We start from the raw sequence: 24,294 nt of genomic DNA, 5'->3' as shown, positions 1-24,294 counted from the left end.
CTCCTCCACCTTCCGTTTGAGGATGCCCCACAGATGGTCAATAGGGTTTAGTCCATCACCTTCACCCTCAGCTTCTTTAGCAAGGCAGTGGTCGTCTTGGAGGTGTGTTTGGGGTCGTTATCATGCTGAAATACTGCCCTGCGGCCCAGTCTCTGAAGGGAGGGGATCATTCTCTGCTTCAGTATGTCACAGTACATGTTGGCATTCATGTTTCCCTCAATGAACTGTAGCTCCCCAGTGCCGGCAGCACTCATGCAGCCCCAGACCATGACACTCCCACCATCATGCTTGACTGTAGGCAAGACACACTTGTCTTTGTACTCCTCACCTGGTTGCAGCCAAACACGCTTGACATCATCTGAACCAAATAAGTTTATCTTGGTTCCAGTAATCCATGTCCTTAGTCTGCTTGTCTTCAGCAAACTGTTTGCAGGCTTTCTTGTGCATCATCTTTAGAAGAGGCTTCCTTCTGGGATGACAGCCATGCAGACCAATTTGATTCAGTGTGCGACGTATGGTCTGAGCACTGACAGGCTGACCCCCCACCCCTTCAGCCTCTGCAGCAATGCTGGCAGCACTCATACATCAATTCATTGAGGGAACCATGAATGCCAACATGTACTGTGACATACTGAAGCAGAGCATGATCCGTATGCAGTATTCCAGCATGATAACGACCCCAAACACACCTCCAAGACGACCACTGCCTTACTAAAGAAGCTGAGGGTGAAGGTGATGGACTGCCCAAGCATGTCTCCAGACCAAAACCCTATTGAGCATCTGTGGTGCATCCTCAAACGGAAGGTGGAGGAGCACAAGCTCTCTAACATCCACCAGCTCCGTGATGTCGTTATGGAGGAGTGGAAGAGGACTCCAATGGCAACTTGTGAAGCTCTGGTGAACTCCATGCCCAAGAGGGTTAAGGCAGTGCTGGAAAATAATGGTGGCCACACAAAATATTCACACTTTGGGCCCAATTTGTGCATTTTCACTTAGAGTTGTACTCACTTTTGTTGCCAGCGGTTTAGACATTAATAGCTGTGTGCTGAGTTATTTTGAGGGGACAGCAAATTTACACTGTTAGACAAGCTGTACACTCACTACTTTACATTGTAGCAAAGTGTCATTTTTTCAGTGTTGTCACATGAAAAGATATAATAAAATGTTTACAAAAATGTGAGGGGTGTACTCACTTTTGTGAGATACTGTGTGTGTATGTGTATATATATATATATATATATATATATATATATATATATATATATATATACACACACACACACACATATACATATACACACACATACATACATACATACATACATACACTATTTCTAAATCTTACCTGTAAACTCATGACGGTCGTTCATGTTCACATACCATCTTTTGTCCAGTTTTAGAGGAGGGCATAAATGGTCTAAAACATAAATAATTGTTATATGAGACATTTAGAGAAAAAAAATGCGATTGTTTTATGTTTTTTCCACAAATAAATATATTACATGTGGCCCAAAAATGTGTCGTTGTTATGTGCCAAACCTTTCCGATATATTAAAGACTGGTTGTCTTGCAAATGGATTAGTTTGCAGCTTATGCAACATTGTGGTGTAATGATTACTCAGTTGAGATTCTCAACATACAATTATTTTTATTCCAGGCATTCATTAATGGCTTAAACTGTATTCAGGAAAACACGTACATTTGTATCTCAAATTAATATAAATATATTGAAGGCAGACTTTGTTACCGAAGGATGATGTGTTTCTATATGTTTATGTGCTTTCTGACAGTTCAGATTGTACATAAATTTCTGATATAGTTGGGGATAAAACAGATGCATAGCAGTGTACATTTGATACTTGTCCTGGTGACCTCTATGTCGAACATTTATGGAGCTATAAAGTTCATGTCAGAAAGTCCATACCATGTGCTTGTGGGTGTCTTTAAGGAAGCAAGATTTTATTCACAACAAATAATTAATTTACAACCCTGGTTAATTAAACAACTTACTTGCACATGAGCGTTAATTAAAGATGATGTTTATTTTAAATCCATCCCCACAACTAAGAGGTCAGCTTTACCTTCTTTCATACCATGTGTGAGCTAAAGTTGGCAACCTAAGCAACATGATGCCACTGAAGTACAACTACATGTAACAGCTCTGGTGTTTGGAGACACATTTACTAGATGTGGTGTCAAGACCACCCACAACTATAAAGCACAAATGCAAACTAATTACACACTCACTGTCAAACATTTGTTTTAAGGACAGAAATAAAAGACAACTTAAAAAAAAAGAAACAAAGGGCAAGGCATGTACAAAAGATATGTAAGTGAAGCAGACCAGATGGAGTTGGTATACGTACCTATTTTATCATTTACTGCCATGCCAAAAGTAAAAGGAATGGAATTTACTATCCAGAAGAAAATCCATTTTAGCCAGTGACTCATTTCTTCTTTTGACCATGGGAAAGGTGTTATTTGATAACTAAAACAAAATACAATGTCACTCTTCATGGAACTTAGATAACATGATAAATATGAGATAATTAATAGTTTTACATCAAACAATTTACAACTGTATTTCAAACAGTGACACATAGTATTTAACATGTACATTAAATTTGCACATAAAAAACAATACAAATGTTATTCTTGCACAGTTATGTATTATTCTTTTCTGTTTTAACAGAAAGAGCCCTTGAACAGCAGGTTTTTTTAAACCTTCATATAATACAGTTCCCTCTGAATGTATTGGAACAGAAAGGCCACTTCTATTGTTTTCGCTATAGTTAAGACATTTGGTTTGAGATAAAAAGCAGGTGAATATGACATGACAGATCAGAATTTCAGCTTTCATTTCCTGGTATTTACATTAATCATTTGAACAACTTCCCTCATGGGATCAATAAAGTAGATCTATCTATCTAGTATATCTATCTAAATGTGTTAAACAAATCAGAACATGGAACCTTTTGTTTGAACCCACCCCTTTTTTTTTTAATTGATCAAAAATATTGAAATATGTGACTGATAGGTGTTTCTTGTTGCCCAGGTGTTCCCTTTCAAAGCTAACTTCGACGTTGCGCATAGCATAACACTATGGGAGCGCCTCTCGCGTGCGACCGGCATCTGAAGCTTGTGTAAAATCATGCCATGATCAGGTGATGCGGCAATTAAGCGCATTGCGTGATATAAATATGGCACCTGTGAACTGCGCTATCAGCCTTATTATCTTCAGCGAAAGACTGCATGTCGATTGTTTGTGTAAAGAAACAAAAAGACGCTTAATTTCCTCTCTATCTTTTCTCAAAATCTCAGAAATTTTCTATCCCTTTAAAAAAAAGGGAAGAAAAAAAACGAAGGAGCATGAGAGAAAAAATGAGTGAGAGAATTCAGGAAGTGTGCTACGACTTGCTCCTGTTTCAACACAGGAATAGTGCACACTTTCTGGGTGAAGTGTCTAAAGGTTGGAGTATGCGATGGAAGCCTCGAGAGGCTGCGAATGGTAATGCGCATGGTAATCAGGCAGCTCTGCTCGTGACTTGCGCTCTTCTCGGAAGCAGAAGCAAGTTGGGTTTCAGAGCCTCACGGATCTGGGCCGGTCGCTGCCAAGGCAGCTAGCCGTCTCTCTTTTGTATCCGGAAGAGGAGCCGGAGACGAGCGCTGCTCTGTCTCTTGCTCTGTCTTCCGGGTTCGGGTCCCCGCGGGATTTTGGAGCTCACGTCGCGACTCCTCCTTCTGCTACTAAAAACTGAGAGCAGCATATAAAGAGCTGCGTGAAGTAATTACAAAGGCTGGATGAGCCTTTTTTCTCCGCAGTGAAAGTAAATCCCTCACGCTGCAGAAAACTCCCTTTTCTTCCAGAAGTGCATGACAAAATATCTGGGGGAAAACAATGCATAAGCCGTATTTATAACCCCACGATTTTGGATTATTTGGCCATTGTGGGGGAAAAAACGTCATGGCTATTTAGCTATGCTAAGGGTGGAGGAGGCGCTTGTGAGCTACCTCTCTCCATTGACGGCAGATAATTAAGGGGGGCCGGCTTTGCCATCCAAGCCACCTTGTAAGGCCATTGGGGAATTGGTGGGAAACGCCTATGCAGTAGTAGTCTTGCTTGTGGGTCACTGCAGACAATGACAGAGTTGCAGGCCTACCAAGCAGACCTGCTGAGTGAGTTACCTCCCTGTTGTGCTGAGTTCACCCGGGCATCCGCAAGTGGAGTCCGGGCCAGCACTAATAGGAGGGATGCACAGAAGGCGAGTACGGCAGCCGGCCAACCCCCACAGACAGCCAGGGGAACCGGGTGGCCACAGTCACGACCTGCTACTAGGCCTAATCTGAGAATGGTCATAAAGGCCATGTAGACAAAAAGAAAGCGGTCCTCAGGAGCCGTGGAGGGACGCATCAGGGGACATGAGGTTGTTAGGGCAGTTAGCCCCAGTGCTACTATAGGGCCTCCCCTAGCCAAAGCTGTCCCAAGTTTTCAGTGTTCTCTGGTCAGCGAGCTGTCACAGGGCAACGAAAATCTGATGCTTTCCCTCCAATAGAATGTGGAATAGTTAACGTCACTAAAAGACCGTCTGGCAGCATGGAAACTACTGCCAAATGTGTCTCCATGGGTTCTGTCTACCGTAGAAAAGGGTTATCTGGTCCAGTTTAGAGCTCGACCCCACCCCCCGGTTCAGAGGTGTGCTCACCACAGTAGTCATCACAGACCAGAGCCCAACGTTAGCGTAGGAAGTAAGATCCTTCCTGGAAAAAGGGACCATAGAACATGTACCCCGTCCCCTGAGGGAGGGAGGTTTTTACTAAGGATGCACCGAATGTTCGGCAACCGAAATTATTCGGCCGAAAATAGCAAAAAAAATCGTTATCTGTGTTAAGTAAGTGAATCAGTGAAAAGGCCGAATAAATTCGACCGAACAATGATGTTTTTGATGACGCGACCAAATAGCCTAGCAACCAGAGTGAGACGTGCGAATGTCACGACCTCGATGAGGCTGCGCGCGCATGCACAAGCTACGTGCATGAGCTACGTGCTCTCCGGATGTTTTCTGTCACGTTGCGAGACATAAGGGAGTAGAGTACGGAAGCAGGTAAAGACATATTTATTTAAGGGCAGGCAAACAAATACTATAATACTCCGCGAGGTGTACAGGGAGGCGAGCAGTATATATCCCGAATATAATCAGCCGTATATAACCGAATAGAACCAATGTTTGCACTCTTGTCAATGCACTTTTTAATGCACTTTTTAGTTTTAGGCTACAGAGTGTTCCATTCTTTCAGCAGTCAGTTATAGGCCTAACATCGGCTATTCAAGGGAGGCTCAAAGATGACCACATCAAAATATTTTTATTTTACTCATTTATTTATTTAAAGTTATATTGTGCCTTCTTGGTAGCCTATGCCTGCTGGAATGAAAAAAAAGGTTCAGTGTTAAAAAAATATTTTGAAATTGTAGTTTTTGTAATTGATTTTTTTCTTTGAAAAGCAAGACAAAATAGTAAAAAGCACATTTTGACTATTTAATTTATGCAATGGTGAAAAAAATGGCAAAATAAATGGAAAAAACGTGAAAAAACATGTTCGTATTCGGACTTTGGCCCTCGGCCAAGTTTTTCATTATATTCAGTTTCGGCTTCGGCCAAGAATTTTCATTTTGGTGCATCCCATGGCTTGGGGCGGCTGTGGCTCAGGTGGTAGAGTGGGTCGTCCACTAACCGTAGGGTTGGCGGTTCGATTCCCGGCCCACGTGACTCCACATACCGAAGTGTCCTTGGGCAAGACACTGAACCCCAAGTTGTTCCCGATGGCAAGTTAGCGCCTGGAATGGCAGCTCTGGTACCGTGGGTGTGAATGGGTGAATGAGATTGTGTAAAATGCTTTGGATAAAAGCGCTATATAAGTGCGCCATTTATCCCTAGTTTTTACAGCCGTTATTTCCTGGTCCGCAAAAAATAGAGGAGTATGCGGCCAATTTTAGATCTGCGTCATCTGAACTGTACTCTTAAGACATACAGGTTCAAGATGTTGACGTCCAAACGTCCAATTTTGAGGACTGGTTTGTGACGATAGATCTAAAAGGTGCACATTTCCTCATAGAAATATCACTAGCTTTATCCCCTTGCACCTTCACAAAGTGCATGGATGTCACTCCAGGACATCCGTGTACTAAACTCCCTGGTCGACTGGTTAATTCTATCACGATCCAGGGAACTGGTAGTTCAACATCGAGGTGTTGTTCTCACCCACATGAAGAGCTTGGGGCTCCGGTTGAACCTCAGAAAAGTATGTTTTCCCCAGTGCAGTGGACAACTTTTCTAGGGGTTATAAGGATTCTACTACGATGAGGACATTTCTATCCCCAACACAGGGTCAATCCTATCAACACTGAGCAAGATAAAACTGGATCTTGGGAGACTTTTGGAGTTGATGGGCCTATTGCACAGGAGACCATTCAGTGGTGGCTGAGAAGTTGGGGGTTTCGTCCAAGGACAAAACCTCTGAGAGTAATCAGTGACAGTGAGTGTCCCTGGTTTCTAGCCTTGGGTCACACTCTAGGGGTGTCTCCTTAGCGCAAGACGGTAATGACAGACACCTCCCTCACGGGCTGGAGCACGGTCTTAGACAGCTGTCCAGCTCACGGTCTCTGGAGCGGCCCTCACCTGGAGCGGCATATAAATTGCCTAGAAATGTGGGCCATATTTCTACCACTTTCTTTCCTTCTTCCTCAATTGAGAGGTCACCATGTGTTTCAGACAAGACAGCAGTGGTCTCATATATTGACCACCAGGGAGGATTATGTCCGCGCAACCAGTTTAGGCAGGTGCAATTAATTCTTCTCTCGGCAGAAGGAAAATTTGTCAGTGAGTGGAATGTACATTCTGGGAATATGGGGGCAGACATCCTGTTGAGGCAGGGGCTGAGGCCCAGGAATTGGTGACTTCATCCACAAGTGGTGGAGTCCATATGGTGAGGTTTGGCCAAGCGAGGCTGCATGTGTTCGCCTCCGAGGAGACAAGACACGGCCCGCTGTGGTTCGCCCTCACTCCTCCCGCACAATTAGTGCTGGACGCCATGGTGAACATGTGCCCGAGGACACATCTGTGAGCTTTTCCCCTGATCGCTCTGCTCCCACAAGTTCTAGCGAGAGTTCGCCAAGACAGTCTAGCACCTTATTGGCAAGCTTGAACATGGTTCTCAGAGATAATATCCCTGCTAGATGGCACTCCTTGGGAGATTCCCATCTGCACGGATCCACTGTAGACCCAATGAAACGCGCAATAGCTACAGTCCTGGCTTTCTTACAAGAATGTTTCTCAGTGGGGTGGGCTCCTTCTACAATCAGGGTTTACGTGGCCGCCATTTCGGCCAGCCACGCGCCTGTTGATGGAGCCTCTGTGGGGCAACATCCTCTAACTTCGAGGTTTATGCATGGTGTCAGGCAGCTGAGGCCTATCTGCAGGCCACACATACCTATCTGGAACCTTTCTGTGGTCCTGGAAGGTCTGTCAGGATGCCACTTGAGCCCTTAGAGTCAACCTCTGAGAAGCTTCTCTAAAGGAAGACTCTAAAGGTAGCTCTTCTGTTGGCCCTGACATCTCTCAAGAGAGTAGGAGATCTACAAGCTCTCTCTGTTGCCCCTTCCTGCCTTGACTTTTCCCCTGGATTAGCCAAGGCCTTCCTGTATCCTATGCCGGATTATATTCCTAAAGTGCCTACATCAGCTGTCCACCCTGTAGTGTTGCAGGCTTTCTGCCCTCCTCCATTCCCCACACCGGAACAAGAGAGAATGCACCTGCTGTGTCCAGTAAGGGCTCTAGGTACTTACGTCCACCGCTCCGGCCAATGGCGTAAGTCAGAGCTGTTGGTGGTCTGCTTTGGCGGCGACTGTAGAGGTGATGCTGTGTCAAAGCAGCGCATCTCTAATTGGATAGTGGAGTCAATCTCTATTGCTTATGATGCGCACGGTCTCGCTACGCCTCTGGGCATAAGGGCTCATTCCACTAGAGCGGTTGCCTCCGCAAAGGCTTTGTCCAAAGGGGTATCCTTACAGGATGTGTGTGCTGCTGCATGGTGGTCTACACAACACACATTCATTCGTTATTACAGCCTGGATATTCATTTCACCCCGGGCTCGAGTGTCTTGCAGTGACCCTTGGGCTCGGGTCTTTTTTAACAGGCCATACCCTCGGTGTGACGGAGTGGGTATTCTCGTTCCCGTAGTTTTATGCTAAACGCAACGTCAAAGTTCCCTTTGAAAGGGAATGTCTGGGTTACGCATGTAACCGTGTTCCCTGAGAAGGGAATGAGACGTTGTGTAGCTTTGTCATACCAGGGCAGGCCTGTGAATTGCATCTTCGCTTCAGATAATGGAGGCTGATGGCGTGGTTCACAGGTGCCATATTTATATCACGCGACGTGCTTAAATGCCACGTCACCTGATCATGGCAGGCCTATAAATGGGCATGATTTTACACAAGCTTCAGATGCCGGTCACGCGCGAGAGGCGCTCCCATAGTGTAATGCTAAATGCAACATCTTGTTCCCTTCTCAGGGAACAGGGTTACATGCGTAACCCAGACATTTCCTGTTAATTTAATTGTTTAAAGAATTAATAGTGCTGAATGTCTATTCTTGGTTTGAGCCATAGGTTCCCCTGTGAAGACTGCATTTATTGTTAAATATGATAAACGAACATGAAGACCAGAGAGCTGTCTATGGAACAAAAGCAAGCCATTTTGAAACTTAGAAAAGAAGGAAAATCTATTAGAGCCATTTCACAAGCATTCGGCATAGCCAATACAAAAAAGAAGGGAACCACTGGTGTACTAACAATCAAACATGGAACAGGTCATGAGATCTGTGTAGAAAATAATAGTTAGTGACATCACCAACAACCTTCACAGGGCATGGGTGAAAGTATCACAAGCCAACATTCGAAGAAGAAATAAAGTGGCCATAGCACAAGATGCAAACCACTCATGAGCAGTAAGAATCAAAAGGACAGATTGGAACTGCATCTACACCATGCAACAGTTACTTTCACACTGCTTTTCATCACCTCAGTCAACCAAACAAGTGTGCAAATACTGCAAAGAAGCCATTATGATGACAAGATTAACACTGTACACCATCTGCTTCTATCAACTTGCCGATATCACAAACCGCTATCTTTTATTGATCACGTAAAATGACCTGAACCTGTGACTGTGACATGCTCGTGTAGTCAATAGTCAATTTTTAGGTGAGCAAAAGTAATGGAGTCTTAAAGTAAATTAAAGTAAATAACATTTACAGTGGTGCTTGAAACTTTGTGAACCCTATAGTATTTTCTATATTTCTGCATAAATATGACCTAAAACATGATCAGACGTTCTAAAAGTAGACAAATACAACTCAATTAAACAAATGAGACAAAAAAATTATACTTCCGCATTTATTTGTTGAGGAAAATTATTTAGTATTACATATCTATGAGTGGCAAAAGTATGTAAACCTTTGCTTTCAGCATCTGGTGTGATCCTCTTATTCAGCAATAACTGCAACTAAAAATTTCCAGTAACTGTTGATCAGTGCTGCACGTCAGCTTGGAGGAATTTTAGCCCATAACTATGGGATGTTGGTGGGTTTCCTCAGATGAACTGCTTGCTTCATATCCACAGCATTTTTATTGGATTAAGGTCAGGATTTTGGATTGGCCATTCCAAAACATTAACTTTAACCATTCTTTGGTAGAACGACTTGTGTGCTTAATGCCTTGCTAAATGACCCACTTCCTCTTGCAATTCAGTACATGGACAGATGTCCTGACATTTTTCTTTAGACTTTGCTGGTGTACTTCATTGTTCCATCAGTGATGGCAAGTCGTCTTGGCCCAGATGCAGCAAAACAGGCTCAGACCATGATACTACCACCACCACCATGTTTCACAGATGGGATAAGGCTCTTAGGCTAGAATATAAGTGTTTTCCATTCTCCAAATATAACATTTCTTATTTAAACAAAAAAGTTCTATTTTGGTCTCATCTGTCCACAAAACATTTTTTCAATAGCCTTCTGGCTTGTCCCTGTGATCTTTATCAAATTGCAGATGGGCAGCAATGTACTTTTTGGAGAGCAATGGCTTTCTCCTTGCAACCCTGCCATGCGAACAGTTGTTTTCAGTGTTCTCCTGATGGTGGACTCAGGAACTTTGTTCCTTTGTGACACTAGCCAATGTGAGAGAGGCCTTTCTGGGCTCTACAGTGTGACCATTTCACTCGCATTTGCGACTGAAAAGTACATTGTGCGACTGTGAATAAATGTTTAGGCGCACTGGTGCAAGTGACGTGTTTGGAGTTGTATAATACAATCGGAATAAAAATAACAGGAAGTCCAAAATGCATCTAGACCACGCAACAGTTACTTTCACACTGCTTTTCATCTCCTCAGTCAACCTAACGTGTGCAAATACTGCAAAGAAACCATTATGATAAAGAGAGTAACTCTGTACATCTGCTCCTTTTTGGTCTGCCACAAAAGGTGTGCTGTTCTTTGCTGTTTAACAAATGTGGATGTAAATATCAGGAAATGAAACATGAAATTCTGATCTTTTAACTTATAGTCTATAATCTTTTGATCTTCAAACCCAAATGTATTCAGTGTGTAGAAAAAGAACTGGCCTTGCCATTCCAATACTTTCAGAGGGGACTTTAAATACAGTCATGTGAAAAAAATAAGTACACCCCATGAATACTGTTGTCTTTTTTAACATATCTGGACAAGCAACCATGTGATCATCTTTGAAACAGTGCCTGTTAGTAAAGGTGCTACACTATCAAGTGACACATAAAATTGACATTTTGTAGTCATTTTCACAATTTGTAGTAACAAAAAAACAAGGACTGTCAAGGACTGGTCGTACCAGCAAATTCAGCCAAAGAGCAGACAGTCTGATGCAAAAAGAAGTCTCCAAGAACCCCCAAAAAAGTGCATGCTTCTACTATCAGAAAGACAATGCACAAATTTGACCTGCATGGGAGGTGTGTTAGGAAAAAGTCTTTGCAAGACTACAGTTTGGTAATAAGGAAAGAGGCAAAGACCAGGCCTTTTTGAATAATGTGCTCTGGACAGACAAATCAAAGATTGAGTTCTTTGGCCACAGTAATAGCAGACATATTTGGCACAGAACAAAGACAGCTTTTCAGGAGAAGCACCTTATATCAACTGTGAAGCATGGTGGTGGAAATGTTATGGTTTGGGGTTGCTTCACTGCATCAGGGACTGAACAGCTTGCATTCATTGAGTCAACTATGAATTCTGCATCATATCAAAGAGTGCCTAGTAGTGCCTAGAATGGCCTAGTCAAAGCCCAGATTTAAATCCCATTTAAATGTTTTGGGGGGATTTGAAACAAGCAGTACAGGCAAGAAAACCCCCAAACATCTTGCAACCGAAAGAATATTGCATGGACAAAATTTCCAGCAAGCCTCACAGACAATTATGCAAAGCACTGACAAGACGTTATTTCTACTACTAGCTTCTGAGGCCAGTGGTGTACTTACTTTTTCCACAGAAGTATATCACATTTATTGATATTTCTGTTTAATAAATGATTGAAAATGCTATTTTTCCTTGTAGTTTTCTTCAAGTATATCAACTTTATTAATAGACACTGTTTCAAAGATGATCAAATGTTTGCATGTCCAAATATGTAAAATAAATAAATAAATTCAATTTCCATGGGATGTACTCATTTTTTCATATAACTTTATATTTACTTTATTACTGATCATGTAGAATCCACCCTTTTCCCACCTTATATTCAAATTAAGAACAAAATTAAATAAATTAATATTCAGTTAAGTGTGTGTGCGCGCGCGCGCGAGAGAGAGAGAGAGAGAGAGAGAGAGAGAGAGAGAGAGAGAGAGAGAGAGACCCTCCTGAAGTTTTTCCGTTTAACCGGATCCCATCATCGGTTTACCTGTATTTTGAACTTGAGCTTGATACAACTCAGCTGTGTATCCGTCTCAGATGTGAGGTCACATATTCCATTAATAAATACACCTCGTGGCTGTGTCCCAAACAGCATACTACAGTACTAGTTGGGTTGCCATACGGAGGTACTATTTTGACTTGCTATTTAGTGCGGTAGTATGTGGTTTGGGACGTTGCCCATGGATCACGTGAGGATCAGCCGAACGTCTCTTAACACTTCGCTGATTAGTGCGCAGGAAGGTATCACATCACTTACCAACGGGACAGTGTGGAATGTTCAGTCTACGGTTCATGTTGACTAGGCAAAAATAAACTCATAAATAAATATCGCGCGAACATGTGTGCTCGCAGTGTGATTCCGTGCTCTGAATATGTAGGGTTCTTGCCCAAGAAAATTGCTGCCTATATTACACATGACTGTGTACATTTGAAGTGACACTAGTATTTTACAGTAAACACGCACTATACAAGCATAACGCTGCGCACTATTCAACTGCACATATTAGCTCGAGTGAGAATACATGTGATCTGTTCCTCTCTAAAAGACTTTATCGAGGACTTTCGTTTAATTCGCAGGAGGCCGACATCATGCGAGGCGCCAGAAGAATGAATAAATATCCACAATTATAAATGACAAGACGAATACCGGAGCCAGAAGTAGGCTAATACTCCGCTGGGTCAACACTACCTAAGGAAATCAAACAAACGAAAGAAGGCAACGTAGCCTACTTACATCAGCTGAGAAAGTTTTTTTCCCCCGAAACCTCTTGAAGCGCTATTTTAAACGTGCCTCCGGTCCAGAGCGCACACTTGGAGGTAAAAAGTGAGAATGGAAGCTCATGGAGGAAAGCGTGTCCTTATTAGTCGCACACACTGACCCTCCCACTTACTCACTATCCTACACCCGTACGATACAGCTACATCACATGCAGAGATGAAGATATAGCCTATGTGCATGCTAGTTTGTGTTGAACCAGTCCAGGATGAATAACGAAATACGTAGGGTTCATTTGAGCACACGTGTAGGGGAAATGGTATGTAGAGCTAAATTAATTATGTGAATATTTGAATTATAGACACCACATAATAAATACCTTTTTGTGGTGTATTTCATAAATGTACTTTTTGGCCAATGTTTTTGTCATTGTTTTGGAATTAATAGGAGTAAGAGTTGCCTTTAAAACATATAATTTGAAGGTACAGAACCCTAAATAAAGAAGGTAAAAAAAAAAATCTAATCTTAAAAATACATCTTTTGTGGAAATTAGAACAAATGTGAACCTGACCTGATCCTCAGGGGAAAGTAGATGCTTCAGAGTGGTTTAGTAAATCAGACATCTGCCATGACCTTGTCCAGAAGTAAAGCAAAGTGAAGAGGTATGGAGCAGCGTTAAGTGGAGCCAAGGCAAAGATATGTCTTGACTTTACTTACAAAGATGTGTAAGTAAGTGCATCTAAAATGTTCTGCTGAAATAGCTAAATACTTATTAAGCAACTTATTAAGTGAAATAAATACTTATTAAGCAACTTATTAAGTGAAAAGGGTTGGCGAGACCAAGATTGCGTTTACTTTGTTTTTATTCTCCAGACGGAGAACCTTTTATACACACAGTGGTTTCACTCTTCAGAAGCTGGCCAGGCCAATATAATAAACAAAAAGTACCCTCTAACTTTACCACAAGAAAACTAACTAAACTGCAATAAAAGAAAACAAAAATACACCGTCTTCTAACTGATGATTGCAAGCAAACTAATGCTAGCATAGCCTACCATGATCCATATATTTTCAATTATAGCAAGTTCAAAAAAGGGGGGGACACTGGCAAAAATGTAAATTGTATGTGTATATATATATGTGTGTGTGTGTGTGTGTGTGTGTGTGTGTGTGTGTGTGTGTGTGTGTGCACCTGTGTGAATGAGTGTGGACCCTGTGATGGATTGGTGTCCCATCTGAGGTGAATTCTCACACTCAGTAAGCGTATTAAATTAAATTTGTGCCAAAAGTATTGAATGAAGCATTGAACTTTGCCAGAAATAAACAAAAAGATACAATGAGAAAGAAGACAAACAGCACACTTATATAGCACTTTTATCCAAAGCGCTTTAAACTGTGTCTCATTCACCCATACACCAATGGTAGCAGAGCTGCCATACAAGGCGCTATCTCACCATCAGGAGCAACTTGGGGTTCAGTGTCTTGCCCAAGGACACTTCGGCATATGGAGTCATGTGGGCCGGGAATCGAACCGCCAACCCTACAATTAGTGGACAACCCGTTCTACCACCTGATCCACAGCCGCCCCGTTTGACAAACACTCTGAAACTGAAAAATGGTGAATCGTGGTTCATGTATGCACTGCAAGAGTTTTCATCTACACTTTCAAAGTTTCCGTTTATGCTCAGAAAGTTTACAGTCTCCATTCTGGCACAAACCTCTTGTATGGGCGGGGCTTAACAGCAATTTACTCTCATTGGCTAGTGAGATTTGGATCAACTCCCTATCCTGGAAGTAGAGACTTCAATGGGGTGAATTTTGGAGAGCATTCTGAATATGGTTCTCTGTATATAGTGTTATAGTGTTTGTACTTTGTAGTAGGATTACTTAATTACTTCGTCAGTATATTAATTCCTAATTAATATTTGAGCTTTGTGTAGTCTAATACATCAGTTTTTTCTAGATGAGCTCTCAGGAATAGAAGGGAGCATTGTCGTCTTCATCATCGTCAACATCATCAACATCATCCTCCTCCTCCTCAGCTGGACGCTTGAGCTGTCGATCAAAATCTCACAAGCCAATGAGAGTAAATCGCTGTTAAGCCCACCCACACGAGATGGTTCTGTCAGAATGGCGAACGTAAACTTAAGCGGAGCATAAATAAAAATCTTTGAAAGCGTAAACACTTTCATAACCATGATTAGAGCAAGGGCGTTTACAAAACTGTTAACAAAGAATGCTGTTTATTTGAAGACCATGTTAAAGTCAGAGTGTTTTCTTCTTTCTCATTGTATATTTTTGTTAGTATCTTTAAAAGTTACATTCAATACTTTTAACACAAATTTAATTCCATATAAGTGACTACAGCTCAGAAGTCACTCACTGCTTTTTATCACAGGAGAAACAACACCACAGCTCTGTTTTTGTAAAACACCCAACTGAATACTGTAATTCCATATTTGGATCAAATCTATTCATACCAACAGTACTCCATTCCAACACAACATGATACTATAGGTCAGCAGTATTCAAATTTGGCCTTCAAGGTCCACTGTCCTGCAGAGTTTAGCTCCAACCCTAATCGGTATGCTTACATAATATTATATGCTTATATTACATCTGTTTATTTCTCAAAATGCATGAATAAAGTAGGCTTATCCCCAGATTTCTACTAGCCTTAGCTCTGTAACCAGTGGAGTCTCAAATGTGAAATTTTTACAGCAGAATGCTACCATAGTGACTTATTTTTGTGAACATTTCAGGTTCACATCTGGTCCCCACCATAGATATTCAACCCTTAAAAGTGAGGAGAATTTTTAAAAATTACACATTGTTGCCATCAGAAGTTCAACAGAACAACAATGTCCTCTATGATGATCAAAAAGTTTTATAAACATACTGTATCTCTGGGACAACTGAAAACAAATGTAATTAGTATTTGCAAATATGTGTTTCAACCTTTTGAATTATGCATGAAAAAAAGAAAAATGCATAATGTACTACTTATTTGGAATATTTCACACAATGTTTAGAAAATGATATTCATTTGATGATTGAGAAAAACTATAAGAGCAACTGCCTCATAAGCAACATAATTCTACTGTTCTCACAAAGGGTTGCAGCTCTAAAATAGAGCATTCAGCATGAAACACAAACCCCTGCATGAATATCACAAACCTCTGAATATTTATTAACATCAGTCCAGTGGCTTTGTAATTTTTAGAACCAGAGGTAATAGTCCATATCCAGTATTTATGTGGTTTCACTCTGTGTGCTTGAGGTAAATCCGTAACGATAAGACATATCGTTTCATTCAGTATTACGCTCTCAATATGATATGCCAGCGTATGGAGCAATGTATCTCAAAACACTCTGCATAATAAAATAGGCACAGACTCTGCACACACTATGTTTTAAGATGGCATTTCCCCGTTGATTCAATCTGGTTCAAGTAATCACAGTAGTGACTGGGACATGCCTCTTTATAAGTCATACCAACAGGGTTGCAGATTCTTTTTATGCAAAGTTGGACAGGTTTGGAAACAACAAATCAGAAACTTGTGTGCACCATATTTTATTTGTCTCCAATGCAAATACTTTGAAAAAGAAGAACTACTCCCTTGTCTAATTTGCAGTATTTGAGCTAGAGTAAGCTCTTTGTGTGCAGTTTTTGAGATGTGGTTGGAGTGGAAATTTCAGCCTGGCAACCCCACACACCAGCCATGTTTAATTTTGTTACATGATAAGGCACAGCTTTTGTTTTGCTATATGCTTTTGAGAGTCTGAAATCATCACACAAACACTGTGCCATTATTAAGTTTCAATCATTATATTTTTATAATATAATGATAAAAATATATAATATGTAATATTTTTATAATGTTGAACGTAATAGAAAATGGAAACCTAAGGCACATATTCAGGCTATGGTTGGTATATTCAGGAACAACAGAATGGTTGGGCTTGTAAGCAGACTACGGTGCAAGCATAATGTTGATGGTTTGAGAGGCCGCCTCTTCGACCTCGGACAGGAACATGGTTTTAGAGGCCGCCTCTTTGACCTCGGACAAGAACTTGGCTTGGGAGACCGTTTCATCGTCCTCAGACAGGAAGCTGGCAAGCTTGCCGAGGTTCAGGTGTAGGGCAGTCTCTCCCACACTTCAGAGAGATAACATGATATCCCCAGCCTGGCTTGAATGCAGAGTGATTGCTACTGCGCAGCCAGCAGGAGCAACAAAGCTCAAGACGGAGCCTGAGGGGGAAGCAACATTCCCCATGAAGCTAGAGGGGGGAGTGACGCTCTCTGCGAGGTCTGAGGGGGAAGCAAAGTTCTCTGCGAGGCCAGAGGGAGGAGTGACTTTCTCTGTGAGGCCAGAGAGGGGAGAGAGGCTCTCCGTGAGGCCAGAGGGACGAGCAATGCTCTCCGCAAAGCATGAAGGGGGAGCGATGTCCTCCGTGGAGCAGGAAGGGGGAGCAACATTTGGCATGAAACAAAGAAAAGGAGTGACGTCTTCAGCGGAGCATGGAGGCAGAGCGACATCCTCAGTGGAGCAGGATGGCAGAGCGACGTCCTCAGCCGAGTAGGAAGGCAGAGCGACGTCCTCAGCCAAGCAGGAAGGCAAAGCAATGTCCTCAGTGGAGTAGGAAGGCGGAGCATTGTCTGAAGCGGAGCCTGGAGTAGTGACGTCCGAAGCAGAGCAGGGAAGAAAAGTGGACCGCTTGACTGCACCGAGAGACAGAGCCACGTCTTCAGCTGAACAGGGATGCTGAGTGGCATCCTCAGACGAGCAGGGAGGCTATACAACCTCCTCCATTGATACGGCAGGCTGGACGAGATCCACAGTGGGGGAGGGAGGGTGGGAGATCGTTCCAGTCTGGTTGACATTCTGTCATGCTGATCATGTAATGGAGGTTAGGATGAATGCAAGTGCAGATAAGAGCTTTATTAGATGAGAGATAGGCAGACAAATCCAAATTGTGAAACACAGGTGTGGTCAAAACAAGCAAAGGGTCAGGCGATCAGCAAACGGACATTAACGAGGCTAGACTAGAATCAAAGAACGCTATGCTATAAACAAGATCAAAACCATGAAACAAAACACGAGGAGCAAAGGTTTGGCACGGTGATAACACTCATGCAATATTTCACATTGAATGAGACATGAGGGGTTTAAATACTAAACATAATCAAGGGGATAACACAGAACAGCTGAATATAATGACACATAAGGGAAACAATCAATGACAGTACAGGGGCAGAGACAGGACAGAATCATAACAGATGCATGTGTAGAAAGTAAACAAAGTCAATATCACTGAAAAACCTGGAAGCGTGCTTGCACTTCGAGCTTCGGAGCACAATGCGTGCTACAACGCTAGCGCGAGGGGAAATCGTACTGAATTTGAATTTTGTGTATTGTTACACTCCTGATGGATGGATGGATGGATGGATAGACAGACAGACAGACAGACAGACAGACGGATAGATAGATAGATAGATAGAGCGTAACACAATCTTTTCTGGTGGTCTAGAGCTCCATCAGCAGTACAGCTAGTAGTGAAACACTGCTTGGTTTCTGTCAGAATAGCTTATGTTTTTAATTATTTATAGAAAGCCAGACTTTAGTAGTAATTACACTTCTTCAAGTAAACCTCTTCAGTAAGAAAATGTTAAAACCCAGCAGTAGGCTGGCAAACTGGTACTAACTGGTAGGGCAGAAGTGGGACTGATTTTCAGCCCGGGAATGTCATCTGAGTGGGACATGCATTTGCCCTCTATATGCAGCCCACACACTCAAATTAGGATATCCACAATGCCAAATCCAGTATCTTTTGGCTGTTTATTTTTCAAACAGGTTGAAAAGTAATCACCAACTACAACACAAATTAAATAAATATATGTGAACAAACAAAAAAATAACAGGCCTAAATAAATATAAATAAACTTAAAAATAGTTTAAATAGTGAACAATGAATGAACTAGGCTACGAATGTCAAGTTAAAATAGAAAACATACATAAATGTAAAGTGCAGGATTTATGAACACATGCCATTTTAATAGCTTTAGGTTTAGGCTATCCTATAAGAATTCTGACACTAAAAAATAAATCACTCATAAATATCCCTGCAATGCTTTGAAAATTTTTTGATGCTAAAATGACTAAACACTAAACTGAGCATAGTTTGAAGATGAAGGGAAGATCGGTTACTTAGTAACTGTGCCTATAAAGCTATAACCTTATCATTTAAAGCAGTAGAAAACCTTCTGTGGCTATTTCTTTGCAAGTGATTTGCATTTATATTATTTGCACTGTAATGATTCCACAACAGTCATTGCTAGAGTAGTGTGTATTATACAGTGCTACACTGTGTGCACCACAGATACCTGTTTCAGCAGCTGCATCGCAATCATCTGGGCTTGTTGCTGTCGCAAACAAGTATGTAAGCTTGGCACATTCACTTACTTCTTGTCTAACACCTTTATCTTCTTTAATCTGGCCTTTGCCCCCCCCCCCCCTTTTGCTGTCTATATTGATTGAGGACTCTCTGCTCTAACTGTAAATCTGTACATTTGTATGTGAGTATGTGGCTCAGAGCACAGCTGCCTGCTGTCTACATTGCAATAAGTTATAATGCTAACATTATTGTGGCACCAACCCGCAGCCCACCAAGAATTCTCCCGGTTCTCCTGACTCAGGCACCAACTAATAACTTATGTCCCTATATTGTATCTCACATATACATATTGTGTTTCTAGAATACGGCCAAGAGACAGGAGATTCAAACTCATGTCTGGAGATTTAATGCATGCTTTTTGACCATTTAGTGAACTCACCATCTTTTTAAGTTAGGTAAGTTTGTAAGTTCTTTCTCTTAGTAATACTATGTGTGATGGAAATTACTCATTTTTACTTTGTAATTTCTTTGTTCTTGTTCTATTTCATTCTTATCAGAGGATAACGCCTAAGAAGGCCATGTCATGTCACTGAGATCAGTAAAGAATGTTTATCTGCATACAGGGACACAAACATGTTCTTCTGTTCTAGGCTCGTCTAAAGATCTTCCAAGATCCTAAAACAAAGCTTGTTTGAACTGCCTCAAACTGCATCTTATGAGTACACAGAATTATGTCATGCTCTGCGTTTCATACATGTAGTAGTGGTTTAGTACAAGGGTGTCAGAGCGCTCTCATTATTCTATCCTGCTTTACTCTATCCTGTATTGACCATCTTTCTGTAATAAACCTTTTTACCTTCAGAGGACGAGTCTGCGAGTGTTGTCTAATTTCCACGACAATTTGTCGTCTCCTGGCTGGGCTGCGCGAGTCTTTCAGCTTTTCTGGACAACAAGCAAACCGGAGGACGCCCGTGGAAAAGATTCACCCTGAAATCCATGTTGATACAGGCGGTTTGCCCTTTGTTGTGCAGAGTGAAAGACCGACGCAGCCTTACCAGTGACTGGTAAGAATCATCAAGAAACAGCCTTAAGGTAAATTAGAATTTTATGAACTCATTGTGTATTGCAGTCTGTGTGGAAGGGAGTCAATGATATAAGAAATGTGTGTATTACATTGAGCGATTTCTTATAAGAAGTTCCAGAAACTTCGCCTCTGCGACAGCAGAGATATTGGTGTTTCTTAGATCACAGCTTCAAAACTAAGATATATACCGACAGGTATATACATAGAGAAAGAGATAATAATGGTAAAAATATTTGCTAACGGAAAGAGTCCGTTTCGAGGAATAAATAAGTAAAAGGGAGTACTTATTAAGAAGCGCGAGAGGCACAGTATTTTTACGGCAGATTATTATCAAGTGGCATGCCCCATTGACTCATTCCATCACATCAGCAGTACATGATATATTTGGCACAAGTAAATTTGACTGAGATTAAAAAAAAAATAATAATAAAATAAATAAATAAAAAAGGGAAGAGAAAACTATAAGTCCTACCAAATTGCTGTATGTGGACACACCCTCACAGGTAAACTCTTTTACATTCTTAAGGTTTGCTCTGTTGAACCTATAGGTTATATGATTAATTGAATGTCTAGAGATTTGGCACACATTTGAACCTTTTCTGTTTGTGCATGAGAATGCATATTCACTTGATTTTCATAGCATTTTAAATTGACTAAAACTTTGAAAGTTATAGAAGGGTTAAAAATATAATGATGATAAATAATAAAATATGGGAAAAACATGTAGCAAACCACATCCTGAGATACATGCTATTTTATGTACAAGGTGCTCATATGTTGGTCCTAATATCACATTTGTGCGTGTGAATTATGGGGAAGGATGTTTGAACCAATATGATGTAGAAATTGCAGAAAGCCGATCCCGACCTGGACTCCGCCCCACTGTGACACCCACAGCCAGTAAGGAGGGAGGAACTTGCAGTTTCAGATGCACCTCCTCAGAATGAGGTGGGCCAGCCTATGGCACTCTATGGCCAGCCGTCCTATCTTCACCTGTGGCATTACACATGAGATCCCAAGTGAAGGGACCAACAACGTTGCTGCCTGAGGGCTTCAGACCAACAAAATCGGACAGAGAAGGGTCAATGCACGCCGTGGTAAATGCCCCAATGCTAGAAGTGGCCGAAGAAGGAGCCCTATGCTAGTTCACAGACCCTGGACATTGGAAGACATCAGGAGCAGCATGACGCATCTGCTGGCTCTCTGCGAAGTAGGAGGACGAAAGTTTGGGGATGAACTTCTGATATTCTGCAGAGAATTCAGACCCACCACTCATGAACTACGACGACTGCTCATGGCAAAACTTGGCACAGACTGGGTCAAGGTTTCACGTGAATTCCCAGAGGATGATGTCTGCCTGATCAACCCACAGTGGGATGATGAAGTCAACGCAAGGTACAGAGCACAAATAGCGGCGCTCCAGCAGAGGCTGATGAACACCTTTCCTGTGCGACTGGACATGACAAAAATAGCGATGTGTAAACAACAAGACACAGAGACTGTATCACAGTACCTGTCCAGGCTCACTGAGATCCATGACGCAAACTCAGGCTTGTAAAAACCCGACACTTTGGCAGATGAGCAGGCAGCCATTACAGCATGGGAGGCACATCTCAGAAACAACTTTATGAATGGCATAAAACCAGAAATTGCCGCTATAGTCAAACAACAATGTATCACCTGGGACACCGGATACCTCACACAATTGGAGAGGTATGCAATACATGCAGAGAAGCTCCTACGAGAGGCAAAAGACCTCCACACAGCCACACTAACCATGTTACAAGCTGTTAACGTGCAACAACCGAGAGGCAGAGGAAGAGGTGCGCCATACAGAGGAAAGCCAAAGGGCCGTGGGAGAGGAAGAGCCGGCCGTCAGGGTTATGGACCAGGATTAAACTGTTACAATTGCGGAAAAGTTGGACATTTTGCCAGAGACTGCCCAGAGCAAAGCCAAGACATGGAAGCCAATTGATGGGGGGAGAAAGAGAGAGGGGAGGCATCTGAGAACAGGGGAGGTAACACACACCACCTAAACTATCAGTTAGCTCACAAAGAACAGGAATATGTGCACACACCCCCATCCAACATTAGTCAGACTGACAATTCACAAATGTCTGAACCAGCCATGACCCTTAACCTTTTAAAATACAGCGCCTCTCCTTTTACACAGTTACCATGTATATCTCTTGTAATTAATGGTGTCACATTCTTGGTAGACTCAGGAGTACTTTGATTGTAATCAAAGTGTCACATTCTTGGTAGACTCAGGAGCAACGTATTCAGTAATATAACACTGTGAATTAAAAGAGTCCCCAAAGATGAGTTCACGGTCACTGCGCTCCATGGACGTGACGGGACATTCAGTATTAGAACGTTTCTCTGAACCGCTAGTTTGTGAATGTGAAAATGGGAAAAGAGTAACCCACCAATTCCTAATTTCATCCTCATGTCCAGTAAATCTACTGGGCAGAGACTTAATGTGTGTTTTACACTTAAATTTGATGTCCTCACCTAAGGGAGTAAGAATAACTAATGACTCATCTTTGGGAACTCCATTTGTTAAAAAAAACAGATCTGTGTGTTTATCAATGGTCCATGCATAACAAGCCTAGATCCTGAGCTCGTTTGTTGACATCGGCACATGATAAGATGAAGAACAAGTGTGTTGATTTCATGCTGTCTTCTGCCCTTCATTGCACAGCACGAGTGCAAGAAGGGAGAGATACTGATTTTGAAAAAGAATGGTTTATGGATATCCCAGAAAGCGAAGAGCTGTACCTAAAGGCACTATATTGGTGTGCCAAATTTTGTGCATGTTCAGTCAAATTGAATGACACGCAGTTGCGTGTATGTTTTGTCCCAGAATCAGCGCCTCACATCTCATTAGCCAAAGTAAAGAGCAAACAGTGGAATGATGTGGGACCATGGGTCAAATTATGTGAGAGTGAAAGAATTACAGATTGGGAGCATGAACCTACTTCCAACATATGGTACAGCCTGACGCAGGGAGTTTATAAAAAATTATTTCAGGAAATGTGCAAGGCTAACCGGGACGTTATTTGTCATGACAAGGGAATGTTCCTGAACCTTGGGACAAGCCCTACACCCTTAGAGATACACCCACAATTGAATAAGGTGCCTCTCAGGCTGTGGGTGGTGCACAAATACATGTTCCCATATTATGCAAAATTGATGCATGGGAAGGACCATGCGTCAAAGGGGAGCATGACAGCAGAAGTAGCCAAGCATTGGTTCACGAAGGGCTTCTCTAATTATTCTCAAAATTTTTGTTTAAAGTGTGTAGTATGTGCTACTCACAACATGGGTCGATGTTTGTTTGAAGGTGGAACAGGCAGCTCACCCATCTCCAGACAAACCATTTGACCATCTATAGATGGATTTCATTGAACTAACGCCCAGTGAAGGGAAGAAATTCTGTTTAGTAGTAGTAGACATGTTTTCAAAATGGGTGGAAGCATTCCCTACCTCCAAACAAGACTCTGAAGCAGTGGCAAAGGCACTGCTTATGGACATAATTCCTAGATGTGGAATCCCCACTAAAATCTCCAGTGACAATGGTACACCTTTTATCAGCACAGCCCTTAAGCAGGTTAGTGAATATTTGGGCATTGATCTGAAACAACATTGTGCATACCGTCCGGCCAGTGGTGGGGCGGTGGAACGGGAGACGGATGGGATCTGTATCGAGACTGGTACCTGTGTAAGTATCCCTGTGGAGTCCGAGATTGGCATTTGGTATGGGCTTCCACAGGCTACCCACAAGCCTATGAGGGTTCCAGATTTACAATAACCATGCCACCTAGGCCAGGGAGCCCCATGATAGTCATAATCAATCCAGTCATGGTAGCAGATTCAGGGCTTTAATACTGCACAATGGATAAGTTCTATTCTGATATGTACCAGCTGATCGCCATTTCTGTAATGTCCCCTCAGCCTAAAAATGCCTCTGAACTTTCTACTTAAGAGGAACAGAGAGAGGATGATGAGGAGGTAATAAATACCTTTCCTGAATGGGCCCTTCCCGATCATGGGCCTCTGCATCCCAAATGTACATTGTCATTGTGTGAGGGAAACATGGCTTGTGCCT

The 24,294-nt window shown here is 42.1% G+C and overlaps 1 protein-coding gene across 9 annotated transcripts in view; it reads right to left on the bottom strand.

Moving 5' to 3' along the window:
• The window catches only part of LOC108260767 (collagen alpha-1(XIX) chain), a 250,068-nt gene extending 237,141 nt beyond the window's left edge, over window positions 1-12,927 (bottom strand). For 3 of the 9 annotated variants that reach the window (XM_053677725.1, XM_047152377.2, XM_017461303.3), the window contains exons 1-3: window positions 12,722-12,927; window positions 2,367-2,488; window positions 1,346-1,417 (exon numbers count right to left, since the gene is read on the bottom strand). In XM_053677725.1, the coding sequence (XP_053533700.1) occupies window positions 1,346-1,417; window positions 2,367-2,451 (157 nt within the window). In that variant the 5' untranslated portion in view covers window positions 2,452-2,488; window positions 12,722-12,927. The remainder of the gene's footprint in view (window positions 1-1,345; window positions 1,418-2,366; window positions 2,489-12,721) is intronic. The other 6 variants (XR_008393821.1, XM_047152376.2, XM_017461301.3 and 3 more) reach the window with 4 other exon arrangements.
• Between the last annotated feature and the right edge of the window lie 11,367 nt (window positions 12,928-24,294).

This window comes from Ictalurus punctatus, chromosome 29, assembly GCF_001660625.3.
Source record: "Ictalurus punctatus breed USDA103 chromosome 29, Coco_2.0, whole genome shotgun sequence".
Taxonomy (NCBI): Eukaryota; Metazoa; Chordata; class Actinopteri; order Siluriformes; family Ictaluridae; genus Ictalurus; species Ictalurus punctatus.
Note: the sequence above shows the minus strand (reverse complement) of the source record. Positions and strands in the feature narration are given on the sequence as shown.